General features: G+C 42.7%; 1 protein-coding gene across 7 annotated transcripts in view; it reads right to left on the reverse strand.

The window, feature by feature from the left end:
- Positions 1 to 12852, reverse strand: part of RBBP6 (RB binding protein 6, ubiquitin ligase) — a 32253-nt gene extending 19401 nt beyond the window's left edge. For 3 of the 7 annotated variants that reach the window (XM_054842364.1, XM_054842366.1, XM_054842362.1), the window contains exons 1-3: positions 12098 to 12821; positions 4009 to 4108; positions 1319 to 1355 (exon numbers count right to left, since the gene is read on the reverse strand). In XM_054842364.1, the coding sequence (XP_054698339.1) occupies positions 1319 to 1355; positions 4009 to 4108; positions 12098 to 12263 (303 nt within the window). In that variant the 5' untranslated portion in view covers positions 12264 to 12821. Of the gene's footprint in view, positions 1 to 1318; positions 1356 to 2007; positions 2047 to 4008; positions 4109 to 12097 lie in introns of all 7 variants that reach the window. The other 4 variants (XM_054842361.1, XM_054842363.1, XM_054842365.1 and 1 more) reach the window with 4 other exon arrangements.
- Between the last annotated feature and the right edge of the window lie 6644 nt (positions 12853 to 19496).

Here is a 19496-nt window from a genome sequence, read left to right on the forward strand (position 1 = left end):
CAGATCCAATGATCCAGGGTTAGTGTAATGCCTCACACCATTCTAGTGAAGAAAAAGCAGTTATACTTAAAATAAAGATGAAAAATAAAAACCACCAATAGTATATTTTATACTATAAGGACTATTTTGAAGTGTGTAGTTACACGTATTATTCAACCCAAGTGGCAAATGAAATCAAGATCTAGACCATTACCAGTCAAGTTATTTCCGTGTGTTACTTATTCATATTTTAGCAGCAGAAAGCGTTTTCAAACTTCAAGAAAAACGCTGCTCTTTTTCCAAATGTAAATTCAAAGTGGTGGTATACTAAAGAAAGGCTTAACCTTTGAGAAATTAAAGCAGCATCCAACCCTGAAGTCACCCAGATCCAAAAGTGTACTGCAAGCAGAAGTTAAGAAAAATGACAGGGATTTTACCCACAAATGCACCAGGCTCTAACCTTGTGCCAAAATTTGTACTAGATGTTTTCATTTGCAGACAAACTATTAAACTAAACTGCTTCATCAAATAAAGTGGAAAGATTGAATGCAGAACTTTAGAATACCACTTTGTGTAGCAACGATATTTAAATGCATGGCAATCTATTAAAGACATTTATGTTCTCAGAGGGGCCCAAACAATATCACTTCAATTATACAGTTTTAAGAACAAATACCCAAGTATTTAAGGACATGAAAAGGAATTATTCAGCTCACAGCTCTGTCCTCAAAATATATATGTTGGTTTTAGTATTTGTTTGAACCCCCAAGTCAAAAGTAAGAAACAGTACCAAGTTTAACAATAATGGTTTCTCAGTGGTTTTTGATAACATTTTCAAAAACCAGTAGGCAAAAAAAGTATTCAAAACCAAAAGCTAAGTGATACAATGTGAAAATGGCAAAAAATACACTCCAAACAATTTTTATTGCAAGAAACAAAAAGCACACAACAACCTATACAAACATACATGTTACTAGCTATAGACAGACAGATGCAGAACATGGCATCATGTTCAATTGTGCAAACCTTGAACCTACATGATCTAAAAATGATCATACATTATCTGTACAACACAAAGTCATACAGGAAATATTCTAGCATATTCAATATGAAATACAATGCATTACTAGGCACAAATACCAACAGTCACATTAGAACTGTGCAAAGGATGGCATTATTCAATTTTTACTATGCTGAATCAAATACATTGTATTTACAACATATACTATGTTTTACTGAAAAATATACTAGTTAATGTTTGGAAAATTAATAAAAGGCTACATTGTTTATAATTAAGTGCAGTGTGTAGAAAAAAGTGTGAGATTGTGTTTTTACATACTGCTTTTGATGTTCCACTCACTGGCTCAGTTCGACTTCTAGAAGAAGAAATAAAGGTGATCAGAATTTAAAATAAAACCTTTGTACCCAATATAAAGCAGTGAAAACAGATTATAAAGCCTGAACATCAAAACATCATGTTCTGATAGTCTAGCAAATGTGAAAATTTAGTAGTATGCATAAACTGTTCTCTTTTGGTACATTCAATGCAACTAAAACATACCCCCAAAACCACATTTCTACTTTGTCACAAATTACTCTAAAACTTACAAATATAGAACACAACAGTGCAAGAGGAAGTCCTCAAATACTTTTTCTCTGCTATGTAAGTATCAAAAAATATGAAGTCTGTACTACAGTCTTCTGTTCTTAACAAAATATGAAGGTAGCTTTAGCCAATCTGTATATCCCTAGTATTACACATAGGTACCAGATCCAGTACTTAAATATCTTAGAAAGAACAGTGATAGTCTAGACACTTTGAAGTGCAAGTTTACTTAAAAGAAAAAAATCAGTCATCTGACAAAGGAATAACATGAAAATGTCAGCAGCATAGTGTTTAGAACAGTGTTTCTTTGGGGAAGCCCAAGCACTGTGTTCAGATATCTACTATATTTAGCCATGAAAGTGCCAAAATACTAAATGTGTTACATATGCTATATTGACTAAAAATAGTATTAGAAATGTCACCTGAAAGCAGTTTCTAGGATTTTGTGCGATTTAGGAGTCCTGTGACAAAAAAAAAGGTCTTAATTGCCAGAATTTGCTTTAAGATAATCTTGAAAATGCTACAGTATTTTAGGAAATATTTATTACATTTGAAAACTTGCTGAGATTCCACATACTCATTGATCTGTATCTGCATGCTACTCATCATGAATCAGACATGCAACCATTGATACAGTTAACAAACAATTCATACATCATCACAAGTGTCCCATGAGCAGAGGCAATTCAAAGATTGCTGTGGAATTTATGTACAAATAGAAAGGCTCATGCTTCCTGCCACTGCTAGAACACCACCAGGCTTGCAATTACAGCCACGTACCTCCTGAAGATGAGGAAGTACAAGAAAATACTTTAGATTACCGCACCATGGTTTCTTCATACATTTACCTCGAAGAACATACTACAAGGCGAGTAACATATTTTTGAAGGCCTCTCCCCCATTACAGCATACATTCATAATTCCCAAACATTAGCCACTCTACCAGTTGTTTCTGCAATGTTTCCAGATGAAGGAATAGAAAGCTAATTTACCTAGTTAATTTTCAATGTTAGAACAGCAGTGTCATTCTTTCCTTATTCCCGCATGCGGGTATTTAATTTATCTTTGACACTAGCAGCATCTATTCTCTCATTTTAGGGCAGCATTACAATACCAGGAAAGGGTGCCATCCAACCAGAAACAGAGGATGTATTGACAAGACAGCACTAAGCATATATACTTAAATTAACACCCAAAACAAAGCCATATTTATAAGTACAATGCTGTGGCATCCAGAATTACTAGGTAGTGCCTGAAAACACTGCAACAACTACAGTAACATGCCCCAAAATTACATGCAGAGCCACATAAATTCAGGGGTTTTTTTGCTTGCACATGCTTCATGGGTACCAGGATGCTGCTGTAATGTTTGAGAGACACTGTAACTCATCAGTATATTTACTGAGAACCAACATTAGAAAGACATGACAAAATGACAAGCTAATAATATCTACTCATTGTGGTGGAGAGGCATACCTTTAAGAAGGCCGGAAAACATGACCATTCAAACAATGCTAATGTAGCTGATATAGAACTGGACTGTATGAATACATAAGTGACAGCAATAATGCTGCAGTCAGGGTAGCATTTGAATATCTGTAATTTTAATCAATACATCCAATTCTCTGTCCTCCATAAATCTTAGGAATACAGAATTAAAGCCTGGAGGGCAGATACCAGCTTAGGATAAAACTAGACTTAGAAAGATAACTAGCAACATTCGGTAATGTGCTAAACTGCTTACTGAGTTTCAAGTTTGGAAAGGATTAACTGTTCCTTCATTGTACTCACACACAAGGCAATATACTTAAGGATATTGTTCTTTTTCTCTTGCCTGAAACGGACATTGTCTTTAGGAAACTAACAGCAATCACTTACGAAACTTCTTGTTTGCATGGTTTGCCAGCTGGCAACCCTTGGTGTTTCCTCTATAGCTAGTATGCAAAATCCCCAGATTTGGGGTGTAAGAATACCTGCCATATCCTGCCCCCCCTCCTCCAAATGCAAGAAATAAGTCACTGAGAATCAAACTCTTCTGAGATGGGAACAAATTATGAATTTACACTACAATGCATATCTGTCTTTACTATAAAAGCAATACAAGCAAGCACATATAATAAGGAATCTCTCCATGCAGAGGCAACAGGATCTACAACTTGGGTCTCAAAAATCAACCCCAAGAGCAAACCCAATAGAATCATCTTAAAAGTTACCATTGTTGGAGTTTGAACTCCATGTCCCAGCAGGCCTAAAAATTTAAGTCTACTTTGGGACAGACACATTAAAATCCACCCCATTACAACAAAACCTAACAGCACCTTTAACAAGAAAGATGCAATCTGAATGCCTCTGTAAACGAATATAAATAAAAAAGTTAATACACTGAAACCCCTCAAAGAATACAAGGCTTTATGGATACCTACATAACATATGTTTTGCTGGTAGCTTTAACTCCTCCAATAGGGATTCTTCTGACAATTACCGATGAGTTCTTAGGAATCAGGGCATTATCATCTGTGTATTCTGAAAACAACATAAATGCAGAAAAAAAACATTAGTCAGTTCATAAGAATGTATATTAATATATGTATTACATAGCACTTCTGAGAATGCCTTTATAGATATAAAAGCAAAATTTTATATGTAACATCATGCTTTTATTGTCTCAACACACTAACAGCACATTTCAAGAAATCTTCAGGTTTGATAATCAAACACAAGCAGCAAAATATTTTTCATTTTTTAAAAATAGTTTGAATGCCAACAGCAAAATGGTCTCAAAGGTCACTAAAAGAAAGTCTGCTAATGCACGAGGTTCTTTCCTGATCTAGCTTAAGTTGCTTTTGCTTCTGTTAGGCTACAAAACCAATAGATCTCTGGAAAGAAACAAACCACAGCAAAGCCTCACATGCATAAACCAGATTCTAAAGTCTGACTAGCTTGCCCAGCAACAAAACAGCTACTTAGCTAAAGCATGAAAACTCTCCGCCATTGCCTTCCTAGCTGTTAACTAAAACCAATTCACCTATGCTGCTAGTCCTTGATGTCTGGCAGAAGACAGCCTGTCATCTCTGTCTATTTCTTGGCACTTAAACCATCATCAACCACACTTCTCAGCTGCTCAGTGCTTCACATTTAAATGGAAACGAAACTGGCAGTGCTAGAATTTGGATCACAGAAGTTTTGGGGGTTTTTTGAGCTTGCTTTCACAAGTAGGGCAGAATTGGCTTCAACGAAAGTGGTATCTCCCCTCTTAAGCTAATCATCAGTTCAAATTAACCAAAGGGGTATGAATTCTTTTGATTCATTTTTTTGCAGAGCAGAGAGACTCAAATGAAATTACTTATGAAGACAGCCTTTAAAAGCCTTTAGAAAACAGTGTGCGCCTGAAGCTATCAATGCTTTGCCTTGGCTTACACTATGTTAGTCTTTTGAAGAAAGCTTTCTGACCTTTTTTATGTAAGGCCCAAACAAAAAAAACAACTACCTGAGACACTCTAAGTAAGCTTAAAAGCAAAGATCTCTCCACAAAAATCATTTTTATGTTGTACTTACACAAGCTTGATATGACTAAATATTTTAAAGCATTATCAACAGCCATTCTCTGTAATCTGCCTACAGTTTTAAATACTAAAAGCGTTTACCTTTGCAGACTGAATCAGAACAATGGTCTGAAAACCAAAGATGCTGTGTCAAGCTCTGTCAGGGTGGTTTTGCCCAGTGATCACACACAAAATACGAATATTTCAAAATTTATGCTCCATTTTTCAGTATATTATTCCTATGGGCAGGAACCTCTCTTAGACCAAACCATACTTACCAGAAGACATCATTTCAACAATGAAATAAAAATTTTACTTCTATTTCCAAATGACAGAATGCTTCTTCAGAAAACTGAGAAATCATTTAGCCGAAACTAATTCCTGATCTTCCCCTCCTGAGGGCACCAAACAACAATAAGCTTCCTCTGAACTTCACAGTAGTATAAAACTGTAGGAGAAAGGACTACTAATGAAGAAAACAGAAGCTTTTACAGAAGCCAGATATCCTGAATCCAACCCCTAGAGCTCTTCTCAAAAGGAAAATCTAACCATGACACAGCCACCTGTCCCCTGCACTGGGACTTTCTGATGAAGAAGCAGTACTGAGACCCAGACAAACAACTGGGAGATCACGCCAGCTGCAGTTCAAGAAGCCCAATGCAGCTGTTTCTACCTGCTGAATAGAGTCAGAGTATTCTTTCTGGGCCAGAGCACAAATCACTGGATTGAGATTTCAGAGATACAGGATAAGCAACAGTGGCTCCACCAAAAGGTAGGAGTTTCATAGAATCATAGAATGGTTTGGGTTGGAAGGGACCTTAAAGATCATCTAGTTCCAACCCCCCTGCTGTGGGCAGGGACACCCTCCACTAGACCACATTGCCCAAAGCCTCATCCAACCTGGTCTTAAACACTTCCAGGGATAGGGCCTCCACAACCTCTCTGGGCAACCTGTTCCAGTGCTTCACCACTCTAACAGAAAAGAATTTCTTTCTAACATCTAATCTAAATCGACCCTCCTTCAGCTTGAACCCATTACCCCTTATCTGTGCCAAATTGAGGACTGTGGTAGTTATGCAGAAGATTACAAGTGGCAGGATCTCTCCTAGAAAGAGATTGTATATACGAGGACAGCAACCAATGTGTTTATTCACAAATTATGCAAGCCTGCAGAGGACAATTTCAACATGAACAACAGGTATATGATGCAAAAAGTTAAGTCCTCTTTTAGTATTTTGTGACAATTCATTGACAATTAGAAGAGAAGCATTAACATCTGCTTTCTGAATAGCCTGTCCTTGCACATACACATATATAGAGATATACTTGTTTCCAGTCTGCCTGTTAAGTGCACAGTGAAGAGAGCTCCAGCCATCTATAACAGACTGATATAAAAATGAATTCACCTTAAAAGTCAATCAGTACACATTCAAATGGATCAACTGAAGAGTGACAATAGGTTGGTGAAGTTAAGGCTTTATTTGTACAGGATGCTTAGCACATATTCGTATTTGGTACTTGAAGTATCCCACTACCTTGGTCATTGTTTCAGAGAATTTGTGAAATAGTGTTTACATACAGCAGAGTATACTGCTGAATTAGTTCTGTGAAAGAACTTGATACTACGTGGCTTTAATACATTTATTTTTCCTTCCCCTCAATTAACTGAATTCATTTTGGTGATGAAATTTTATTAAAGATGAAGTCAAACAATGTAGACTAAAAAGTTAACTTTTTTTTTTTAAATAGAAGAGGACTAAAGCTGGAGCACTATTCCTGAAGTCTCTGGAAATTTTTGCTTGTTCAATTTAAATGCAACAGATGCCAGTTTAGTCTGAGAGCTGTTAGACTAAGCTGGCATCTCCCAGCAGGAACCTGTTCCCTGCAGGCAGCACCATCCCCTAGCAGAGACTTGGCAACTACCAGGACCTGCAAAGCAGTGTCACTCTGCCTCACCACGTGACTCAACATCTGCAAAGTGAGCAGTGACATCATGCTCAACAAGGCTACTTTTCACACTTGTTCAAGCAGAGCTCCAACAGAAATGTTCAACAAAGCTAGAGATAACAACATTGTTGATTCCTACTCCCTTACAGCACAAAACTTGTTCTACTGCCAGTAGTAGCCAGCAAGTGGCTACTGGGCTTCTGTCAATCTGACCCATGATTAAAAATAAGGATTCAACTAACTCAGAAAGCTTGCAAATGCAAGGGAGATTGGGATGTTATATCAAAGTCAACAGCAGAAGAGACATAACAGTGTAAAACCTGCTATTTATTCCAGAAGAAAACAGTATGCTTGAAAGAGTTAAGGGAAAGAAGTATTTCAAGGAATGAATAGCTACTTTGCTGCCTCATACTGACTTACAAATCTTAATTGCGTTAGTGTCCACGACCTTCTTCCTGCAGAAAAGTACAAACAGCTCAAGTCATGCCCTGAAGTTTACGCTGCTTTACATTTAATGCACAATTTAAAACCATGTTTAAATTAATCTTTAATTCTGACAATCTGCTAGTTTTAATAATTTGTGTCATATGTATGCTATAAATGAGTGACTGAAAAGAGTTACTACCTTATTTTATGGCTTGCTTTAATCCACCATTTTGAGTCTGACAGCATTGCAAAAGCATCCCTCTGAGCACTATCTGCAAGTATTTTCACCCAGATAAAGTACAGAAGCTCATCAAAACAGAAGTCATCAGAAGGCGAGCCTATATGCAAAACTACAAAGAAAAACCTTTACTAGGCTTAGATGCCTTGCTAACCAGCTATTATGCTACTAGGGGAAGGATTTGCAGAGTAAGAGATGAAAATTACTACTAACATGTTAGACTGTCTCTACCAGAAAACAGGGTAACTCCCAAGAACACATTTTCTCCCTCACACTTAAAAATATGCTTTCTCGTTACATGATTTTTTTTAAACTCTGTTCTAATCAACACCAATTGCACACTTTGCAACAAACAAACCATCTATGTAGCAGGCACTACCTCAAAACATCCTGATTAACAGACTGGACTACTATTTCCAGATTTTCAGTTTCCACCAAAGTAAGTATTAGCGATCTCATCGTCCTGTTTTGGCTGGGATAGAGTTAATTTTCTTTCTAGTAGCTGGTACAGTGCTGTGTTTTGGATTTAGTATGAGAACAATGTTGATAACACACTGATGTTTTCAGTTGTTGCTAAGCAGTCAAGGACTTTTCAGCTTCTCATACTGGCCTGCCAATGAGAAGGCAGGGGGCACCCAAGAAGCTGGGAGGGGACACGGCCAAGACAGCTGACCCAAACTGGCCAAAGGGATATTCCATACCATAGGACATAGTGCTCAGTATATAACTGGGGGGTGGGCCGGGAGGCAGGTTGGCTTGAGAACTAGATGAGTATCAACTTCAGTTGATAAGCAATTGTGCTGTGCATCAATTGTTTTGAATATTCTTTTATCATTATTATTATTCTCTTCCTTTTCTGTCCCATTAAACTTTTATCTCAATCCACAAGTTTTACTGTTTTTTTTCCTCTCCTTTCTTTCTTTTAGACTGTCTCCCTCATTCCACTGTGGGGGGGACTGAGCGAACAGCTGTGTGGTTGTTTTAGCTGCCTGCCAGGTTAAACCATAACACTCATCTGGGACTGGTGTATCATCATTTCTTCAATTAGCTAGTTCAGTAGGCCAAACTGTTCATGGAACTTTCATGTGCATTATTATTACACGGTACTGTGCTTCAAAAGAGCACCTATACTGCTTTGAAAGGATGAGTCAATAAAATCTAACATACTTTCAATCATTAATCTGATTATACAGACCACCTGATGCCTTAATGTCTTATTGGCACTGCTTATCATTTCAGCGTGCTACTAGGACCGTGAAAGCAATCCTGGAGACAACACAGTAGTGAAACCAACCGAGTGCCTGGCCAAGGGACACTAACCTAGCTGACAGCACATCCCCAAGAGGTCCCAAACCTGCTGGTGACCAAGTCAAAGCAGCCAACTCTGAGACAGGTGCTGCATGAGCTCTACTGTAACATCACGCTTTTTTGAATGAGTACACGGCTCACCCTCAACTCAACCAGGGAAACAGGGAATGCCATATCCTTTCTGAATGCTCCACGTAATAATGCTGCACAGCAGCCCAAGAACTAATGCTCATGCTAGCACTGCAACACAAAGTGGCATAGTAAAGGGCAAGGTTTAAAAGTTGCTTAAATGTCTCCTCTAAAATGCTAAATTTGCACAGTGCTGAAGACATTCCAGTAGACAAACATCAGCTGTGAGGCCAAGTGATTTCATTCAGAGTTAGCAGTTTGTTTTGAGGACATCACATCATGGCATTACTAAAACTGTCGAGCGCATGCTGCAGCACTAACTCAAGCAAGTTCTGAGTTCAAGGGACAGTCTCGTAAGAGCAATATTCTTCCTTAAAACTATTAATCTAAGACTAGTTCAGAGTCACATCTTTGGTTTTATATTTCTTTGTATTTTGCCTGATAAGCCGAACAGCACATTCTCTAAGTGTTTTGAGTCAAAACACTACAGGGCAGGAAAGAGCACTTAGAAACCTCAGTTCTGGAGTTTGCAGTTCTTCCACAATATTGTGAGAACATCTATTATAAAAGACAGGTCAAGAAATTCAGATTAAATTAAGAGGAGGCAAGTTTAAATGCGTCACACCAAAACTGCAAAACCAATACTTTATGTCCACACGTAAGAATTCCAAATAATCCCATTTAGGCAGAATATCCCAGTCTAGTTTTTTTTCCTTTTTCTTCTGAAGGCGAGTTTAAACATCCACATCTGATTCATGAAAACTGAAATTCAGTTATGCATATAAGTAAAAATTTGGCATACATACATATTGCACTGAAACGTATTCCCTAGCTTTGCTCTGAAAACCACTGGGAGATTTTTGCATTTTCACATGGAAAACACCCTTACAAAAACTTCAATAAGCATCTGTGGCACTAAGATAAGAAGTTTAACATTTTATACTCATTTTACAAAGATCAGAGTGCAACACAACGTACCTAGAGGAGGATCTTGTCCCTGTTAAACAACAGCAATGCTCTTTAAAGTATGAAAGATGTTCCTCCTAACTTCACCTTTAGACAACACCACATTTAACAACCTAACGAAGCAGATACTTTTTCTTCACTGCATCCTGACCATGTGTGAAAACAAAGCAACACACTTTGTAGAACTGGTATTATGTATATTAGAGTAATGCTTTATGGGGCAACATATTTATAAGCATAATTTTTTCTTCTAAAAACTGCTTTCTGTTCCTCACCTGCTACAACAAAATCCATGTGTTTGGTCTACTTCATAACATCTTTTTTTCTGATGATGATAAGTGGGCTACATCACCATCCAACATTCTGGTTTTAAGGCTCTGTTTTACACAGACCCAACTATTACAGTAGTGATGTCGGCCAGTTGGCCATTCAGCCTGCTAGCATTTGTGAAGCTAAAAGTACATTAGCAACTGAAGACAAAATTCAGAGACCCTTCTGCAGCAAAGCCCTTGAAGCAAATTAAACATTTTTCAAAAGCTTTTGACAATTTTATTCAATACTACCAGAAAAATTCAAAACTTCTGAAGTGTATCTCTACCTATGTATCTCACACAAACCAATGACATCCATCCCTAAGACTCCTAACACTGTGCCAGTACGCCTCTTCACAGACATCCTCCTGAAATAAATACCTGTAGATAAACAGCGAGCTTTAGGTCCAATCACTTGAAAGGCCAGGGCTGAAGTTAGTTATCACAATGTACATATCATTCTGTTGAAGTTTTAATACATGAAACAGGAAGAGAAAAAAACCACACTAGTACACATTTTAAAGAAAAGACTGTTGTAAGAGTGTCACAGAACCACAGAAAAAAATTAAAAGATTTAATGTTTAAAGAATGAAAACACTTCAAAATTATTTTTATTTCTGAAAAGTCACATGCCAAAGTCTTTAATCACATTCAAAGTTATCAAGATGGCAGATTACCAAACTGAAATACCACACCAAGTAATACGAAACTGTTGTTATCTCTGCAAATCAAGCACCATTTATTAACTTAAAAGAATTTATGACTTGTCCAAGAACATTTCTTACAGATATTCACCATAAACGTTCTGCCATAAAACTTCAGTATTGCCCTGATACAGTTAACACGTAGTACCAGGGAAAAAAAAAGTTAGAAATGAATGATGAAATAACGCTCAACAGCATCTGAATGATAACATCTTTTGTGTAGAAAATAAGTTACATTAAGAAGAAATTCCCAAGTATAATTTCGATAAAGAGCACTCGTGTAAGATGACTTTAAAGGGTCTGCATAAGTTATAAGTAACAGATAGTCTTGATCCCAAATATTGCTAGTGAGCAATTTCCGTAATGAGCACAAAACCAATTTTCCAATGAAGTGAGATAAAAGAAGTTGAAGACAAAATTCAGTCACCAAACTCTTTTTTTTTTCCTTCAAATTAGCCATCTGTTTTATTTCTATCACTTTCGGCTTTCTCCATCAGATTTCAAAGAAATCTGGCAAGTTTGCTATTATAAGATAGTCTCCCACATTTCCTTATAATTTTACGTAGAATTCCAGTAAACCAAAAACTTTTGTAAGCACTGTATGTCGCACATCAACCACGTATTCTTCTACGCCTAGCTCCGCGTCTAAAACACAAACCTGAAAGCAGTTGTGAGAACGGTAACTCCAAAAGAACAGCTCTGCGAGGTCCCCAACGTAAGTCACAGATACCGATCGCGGCCTAATCACCTTATCGCTTCCCACCCCGCTTAATCCCCAGCATCGCTTGCCCTCCCGGTCCCCCCGCACGCCGGCGGGATGGGCCCCGGGCTGACTCACGCTACGTGGGAACGAGCCACAAAGAGCAGGCCGCGGCGGAGCGGTCTGCGACGCCGCCAGCCGGGCGGTCCCCGAGGCCCCGCGCCCGCCGCCCCCCACGCACCTTCTTTGGTCTGGGCGTTGGTGATCTGCAGGTCGCAGTCGGCCGCCTTCAGCTTCTCGCGGCCCATGATCTGGCGCTTGAGGTCGCACAGGGAGATGTGGAGGCCGTCGAAGGTGACCGTATCATAGTTCAGCTTGGAGGAGAACTTGTAGTGGACGCACGACATGGTCGGGGCCAGGCGGTGCCTGCTCCGCGATGGCGTCTACCGCGGCAGACGGCGTCGCGGCCTCCGCGCCGGTTAGGGCCCGCGGCGGCGCGGGGAAGGGCCCACCGACCGAGGGGGCCGGAGCAAGCAGCGCGGGCTGAGCTCGAGCGGGCCGGCGGCGCTCAGAGGCCGCGGCGCTCCGCCATGGCCAGGCCCCGCGGCCTCAGGCAGACTCGGCTGGCGGAGGCCTCAGCGCTCCATCGCGGCAGCGCTGCGAGGCCCCGGCCCCCGCCCCCGCAACGACTCCGGCCCGCGGCCCTCAGCGATCTAGATGGGCGGCGGCGCCCGCCCAGGCTCCTCCTCGCAACCCGGGCGAGCGGGCGAAGAACGGGGAGAGGCCCCCCGTGGCCCCGGCTCGGCCTCCGCTCCCTCTCTCGCACGCAGCGCTCCCAGGCCCGACCGCTCGCTATGGCGACTCAGGCGCCCCCGCCTCAGCGTTACGCCGAGGGGTTTCCCGGCCGCCAACCGCACGGGCCGCCGCGAGCGCCTCACCGCGCAGGCGCAACGGCACACCGCACCCCACCCCCCCGCGACTCACGTGACCCAGCGCAGTATGACAAACGGCCCGCGTCACGTGAGCGCGGCGGCCCGCCCTCTTGGTCCTCGCGCCGAACGCCCCCTACGGGACAGCCGTTACCGCTCGCGTCACCGCCGCGGGCTGCCCGCGTCCGTGCTGTGCCCACGGTGTCCTGCCACACCCCCCCCCGCCATCCCCCCAGGGCTCTCACCGCCCGGTGTCCTGTCACACCCCGGGTCTGTGCTGTCCCTCCCGTCACCGCCCGGGCCTGTCACTGCCCCGAGCCCTGCCACCCCCCTGGGCCCGTGCTGTCCCTGCCGTCACCGCCCGGGGCCTCCATCACCCAGCGTCGCCTCCCGTCAGCCCCTGGGCCGCGGTGGCTCGCACAACAGCGCTGGGCCCGCCACCGCCCGGTGTCCTGTCACGGCCCGAGTCCCATCCTGTCAGCAGCCAGCCAGGGCACGGCAGCCTGGGGGAGACGCAGCGGGCTTTGCCGAGTGGCGCTGGGCTGCCCGCACCTCGAGGCCAGCGAAGGGAGGGGACATCCCTCCCGGCACCGCACGGGCTTCGAGGGGCTTCGACCTCCCGCCTTGGGCTTCGACCTCCCGCCTTGTCCGTGGGAAACAACAGCAGCGTTTCCCTTATTTCCCACGTCGGTGGGCAGATGACGCAGCAGGTCATTAGGTTTCCATTTCTGCCACACCAAAGCAGTGGTTCGGCAAAGCCCCCCACTGCCAGTCACCCCATCGGAGGGGTGATCCCTCACGTCGCCGTCCCTCAGAGCGAACAGCACCCGGGGTGGGAGAGGGACCCATGGGCGCAGGACAGATCTTGGGAGCGCGTTGGCACTCGTGAACGGGGCGCAGAGGACAAAAATGCCAGAAGGAAATACTGCTATTAAATCTTTGTGTCCGCATCTCAAAATGTGCCACAAAACCATAGAAGCCTGAATTTACAAAGCAGTTACGCTACTGACGCGGTCGAGCATCACCCCTATATCACAGACATGTCTGACACGGTGAATGATAAAATAAGAGCAGATTTCAAACGGACTGGATATGTTGTCTTTTTCAAAGGAAAGGATGGTTGGACTAGAAATGAGGAAGAAATTAATTAGAACAGGGAACAGAACTCGAGCAGGAATAAGGAAATTAAATGCTGTGCATAAACAGCAAAATAAACCGCATGAGGACAGAAAAATCATTATCATCTTAGAGTTTTCATTATGCAGGCAATGACTGCAACTTAAAATATCTATTAATGTTTCATTATGCAGATTATTGCTTTTTAGTAAAGGAGCTATTTGTTTTTTCCACAAATGTATGATGCACACTTCGCTTTCTTTCCAGGGGCCCAAGTTTTTTACAAGATCAAGTAATTTAGACTGTGCACATTTCTCTATGAATCCTCATTTTTCCTTTACCAGTTATGTGCCCACTAATCTACTACAGAAAATTAAATTATGCAATTAATATTACTCACTTTTCTTGTAGATTTAATATTTTTATTAATGTCATGATTAACCCCCCAACTGTTTTATGTACTGGTTGTATGTCCAACCCATTTATCAGTAAACAGTTTCAAACTTACAGAGCAGAATCTTTCAGTTTAAAAATGTTTATTTTCTAATCCTCTGGCCATAAGTCTTTACAGAGAAAACCTTTTGAGTATCAGCTGGCGCAGCGCTATCTCAAACAAATCAATCCAAAGGCAAGTACATTTTTAAAGTAAAAATAGTGAAGACTAACAGGCTTGGAAAAAACACTTCTCATCAAATATTTGAGGCTCGGAAACTTCTGGTGTCTGAACCCTACAGGAAATGTTTAGGGATTTCATGCACTCCAGGGGAAAAAGGATCTGCATGAACAGGGGGACTGTCAGGTATATAAGGTCTCCAAACTACACAGGTTCTGTGTAAAACAATTTGTCCCCATTAGAGAGGGGGAGTAGTTTGTCTTTAGCTTAGTTTTCAATAATTCGCGAACATCAGCATACCCAGATTACCGTTTTTTAAACCAGCTTCCCCATCAGTACCAGGTCTGCGTACCGTGGATCACCTGCCGTATCGATTCCTCCTGCGTCAGACGTGGGCACAGCCATACCAGGTTGGCTCAGACGTCACACGCCACGCTGCGTTTGTGCTGCCCTTTGCCTTTTGCTGGCTGCTGGAAGGCAGATGGTACCTGATCTGCATGAGGTCTGCTGGGACCAACTTACCTCTTCAATAAACTTCAGAACAAATTTGTATCAGCAGCGTTTGTGCCAGGTCAGCACATTGCACTGTGTCGTCCCAGCCCTTTTGATCTGGGATTAGGTGTCCTAAAATGAAAGCAAAGGCTGATGAAGCCCAGCCTGAGGGTCTGCTCGCATAGTCCGGAGATAACGTATCTGTGGTGGCCGATGGCTTTACACCTCCCAGCTCTCCACAGCGCTGCCCAGCCCTGCCCGAGGTTAATGCCCCCCCAGAGCCCAGCAGAACCTGCTTGGTTGCTCCCTCAAGCGCTTCAGCCAAAATGGCCTGACCTGGTGATGATATGCAGCTCATATCGTTGGTTGGAGCTAACGCCGCTCATTTGGCCCAAAGCAGGATAAAGATGCTCCCACGAGCATCCGAGCTGTGAAATCGGAGGAGTGACCTCTGGCAGGAGGGTGGTGAGAGCAGTCAAAGACAGCAATCTGGGCAGCAGGGGGATGTGTGACCAGATCCTGACTTTCTGGGAATGCTGCTGTATCTGTACTTAGACAAATTCATCTTAAAAGGTTTGACATGCTTATTAAACGATGTTTACCACACTCAACAGAAATACTCATGTCATAACAAACAATTAGCTTGCTGTTGCAGCACATAAGTATTCTCAGTTACCCACATTTATAACTTTAAAAAACAAACCTGGAACCTCCTACGGAGGCAAGGAAATACCCCGTGGCTTTCAGAGGGAGCTGGGTAAGGTTCCGAAACTCATTCAAAAAGGAGAGCGGCATTAAGGCTTGGTGTTCTCTGCACACCTGTTGGCGTCAGGGCTATTTTCGTAGCTTTAAGTCACTCCTGTAACTTCTAACTCTTTTGCTTTCAAATCCATTCGGCAGTAAATTGTTCTCTAAATTCTGCAAAACAACCTAAAATGTAAGTTACCCAAGTTCTGTTGTCACTATTTTAGGTCATACTCACACATTAGTTGAAAAAGAGCAATAAAGAGAAACTCTTTGCTTTAAAATGTAGTTTTGGTGTTTTACCATGACAGATTATTAGGAGCTGTGTAGGGAACTTCATCTCATTTACCACTTTATTGATTCAGAACCCGCTTGTCTATGTCCAGTTCTGCTGCACTGTACTGAGCACCTTTTGTCGAGCGCAGTTGTCCTTGCTGCTTTAATTCTGAAATTCTGAGGGCTGCCTGAGACGGAATTGTTCCTGAGTGTCCGCAAAGTACCTGTTGTACAGCTGAGCAATACAAACAGAAACAAGAAAACCCCACCTCAAAACCAGAACGGACAAATTATCTCTAATAGCTTCCACTGTGGGAGCAGGTCTGTTGGAAAAGAACACACAAATAAGCAGGTTGGCGTGGTGGGAAGGTACGTATTTGCATTTCCTTCTTCAGTTTGTTTTGTCAGGAGCAAAGACTGCTTCTTTTTTATTATTATTTTTTTATTTTTTAACTTTAGCCGTGAGTTCTGTGCAAGAGAAGAGGACCTTGCATTACCACAAGCACTCGGGGCTCAAGCAATCCAAGAGCCCAAATCATCGCCTGCAGAGCCGAGGGCCCACAGGGCCAGTTTTGCTGGAATATCCACATTGCTTTGTCAGTCACAGTTCCAAACCTCCGTGTCATCAGTCCAGCTTCTGAGGTAGCACTGCTGCTGTGAGCAGGCACTGGTTAAAGCTAAGCTTTAATTAAGAATGACAGCATCGTTAGTACACTTAAAAACCAAAAACAAACCCAAAACTCTGATTCTTATCTGCTCCTGTCTCCTCTATGTAGCTCCTCTATGCTCCATATCCATACACCACAGACACACCACACCGTGTCTCACTGCCACATCACACCAACCTACTACCATTGATAACTTACTACGCTTTGAGTACAATGATCAGAACTTGGAGCCTAGAGGGTGGTAAATGAAGGCATCTAATTAGACAAGAGGATATCATGCAAATGCCTGCACTTTTGAATTGCTGAATAAAGGGAGAAAGCAGATCTTGGAACCAGCATGCCAACATCTGTACACAGTCAGTAAGCACATTAGGGATGGCAACACATCACATTCACCAAATTTATATCTTAGTCTTTATATCCACAGTTCATTTATGTTTATTGCCATAAACCAATGTACTTCCCAAGAGTGGCACATCCACAGTTGCTTGAACTCTGTCTTTACTCAAATGCTCACAGACTTTAAGAACAAGAAGCAAATTGTCATAATTTAGTGTAATCCTCCACATACTGCAGTAAAACTCAGAGCGGTGGACGAATCGTGCATGATCTTGACCATACTCCTCCACCTCTAAGTCCGATCCCCTGGGCACGATGAGCATACTTCAAAGACTCCAAAAGGTGTTGGTGCAACTCCTTTCTGAAACCAAAGCTACCACTCAGATATGGCGTTGTGGTCTTCTGTGAGGGGGTCCTCGCTTGAGCTGTGTCCACCCTTTGCTGGTTCCAGTTCCGTACTGTAGCTGTGGGATTTGATTTCTGTACAATTCTGTTGAATTTCCCTCTCACCCGCAAGCTTAAAACTCTGATCATCCTGGATCTAAGCCAGCCGCGTGCAGCCAGGATCTCTGGTACGCAGTGGGAGTCCCCGGCTGCCCGTGCAGCGCACCCTTCCAGCTACAAAGCATAAAAGCAGCCAGAAGTGGGTCTTTCTGGTTTTGCAAAGGACTTTTAAATTTTTTTTTTTTTTTTGACAGGAGAAAGGGAAGGGGATTTTGTCACATAAAAAGACAAAGGATCGTTAATATTGGGTCACACTCTGCTGATGAGAACAGGAGGAATGATAATCTATTGGCAGAGGGAGTTGAGTCCCCGCTTGCTCTGCGCAGTGCAGAGCCCCCATCACCTGCTCGCGCTTCATTCGGGCACATTTCTGGGTTAGAAAGGAGGGTGGGATTCCCAATGGGCTTTTTTTAACCCCCGAAATATTTTCCAGGAGGAGTCGCTGAAGCTTTCTAGCTTCTGGCTTCATGATTCCCAAAGCTTCCCAAGGGAGCAACGCCTTTGCAAGGGCAGAGGGAGAATCCCAAATGCCAGTGCAGCATGGAGGGGAGGTGTGCACCTTGTGAGAGCACCCCGAGGCTACCCACCCCTCCAGATTTCTTTCCTAAGACAATAGTATCAGCTGAGAAAGAAATCCAGACTTTTATTTATCTTTGCCACTGTAACCAGAAGGAACGTTGTCAGAAACAGACCAAAACCAATAAGAACATTTTTTAACAGAATGTTAATAAATATCCTGTGCCGCTGTTCTGATTCAGGATTCAAAAATGGAGTTTTGGGTGCTGCCTGGCGAATACGCGTGAAATGTGCTGGCCTGATAGCCCAGCTGGGGAGCTGTGAATCCTCCAGTTATTCTCAGAACAGTACAGAATAATTATGGGATGAAGAAGCGGAATTCTCTTATTTTGTGCCCCGCCAACATCCCCGATTGAATCATTGGCCCTTCTGCTGGGAGAACGAAGAAGGAGCTTGGCTATGACATTTGTACCCATGCCTGGAAACTGGAGAAAGACTGCAAACTCCTTTTACCCCAGCATTATAGTACCCCACGGCTGCCCAGTGGACTGCCCAGCTTGGCCATTATCTACTTGTCTGAGTTCAAACTACTTACCCAGATGTGGAAGTTGGTTTTGTTAAAGCTCCTCAGAGCCTTCTCACCCACCAATATCTGCCGGCCCTCCCATAAACCGTCCAGTTACTTCTTCATGAGAAAATCCATTATAGATCCAGGACAATCTGTTAAATATTAGGATCCATCTGACTCGTTTGTAACGGTCAGTGCTGCACCACCAACCAGCCATCTGTAAGCGGAGCGATAGCCCTGCACAGAGCACTGCATCAGTGCGCCAGTGCTCGGATGATGTATCAGCTTCGTACATCATCACACTACCATTGCTCTGCTGATGTATGGCTTCTGGGGTGGCACTGGCCAGGACAAATGTGCCCAGGGGCCCAAGTAAGGTGTTATTTATTATTTTAAATGCTAGTAATTATTGCGGATATCGGTGAGGAACTGTTCTGCAGTTTATGAAGTCAAAGGGAGAAGAAATAATAAACAGACAAAGGAGAGGAACCTAGAGATCCTAAAACACTGAATAGCAATTTGATTTCACAGGTCCGTCTTTGGTCTTTTTGGCAGCGCCACACGTATTTCCCAAGTTTAATGAAGGATTCACCTCTCCCCACAGATTTGGTACTGCTCTTGCAGATCACCAAAAACGCTCAGATGTTTTGGGATCACTTGTCCCTACAGCTCCTTTGCAATGTAGCATGTGAACAAAAGCGCAATGCCTCTGCTGAAATGCGGCATCCCAAGCAGCGGAGCAGAGCAGACGCTCAGTTTGCACGGGCAGACCATGTCCCTGCTGCAGGCAGGCAGCCTCTGTCCCTGCTCGAGACCCCAGTGCGACAGACACCTGTACTCTAATGCATGAGTGCCACCAGAAAACATCTAGCAAA

Source organism: Grus americana, chromosome 15, assembly GCF_028858705.1.
Source record: "Grus americana isolate bGruAme1 chromosome 15, bGruAme1.mat, whole genome shotgun sequence".
Lineage (NCBI taxonomy): Eukaryota > Metazoa > Chordata > Aves > Gruiformes > Gruidae > Grus > Grus americana.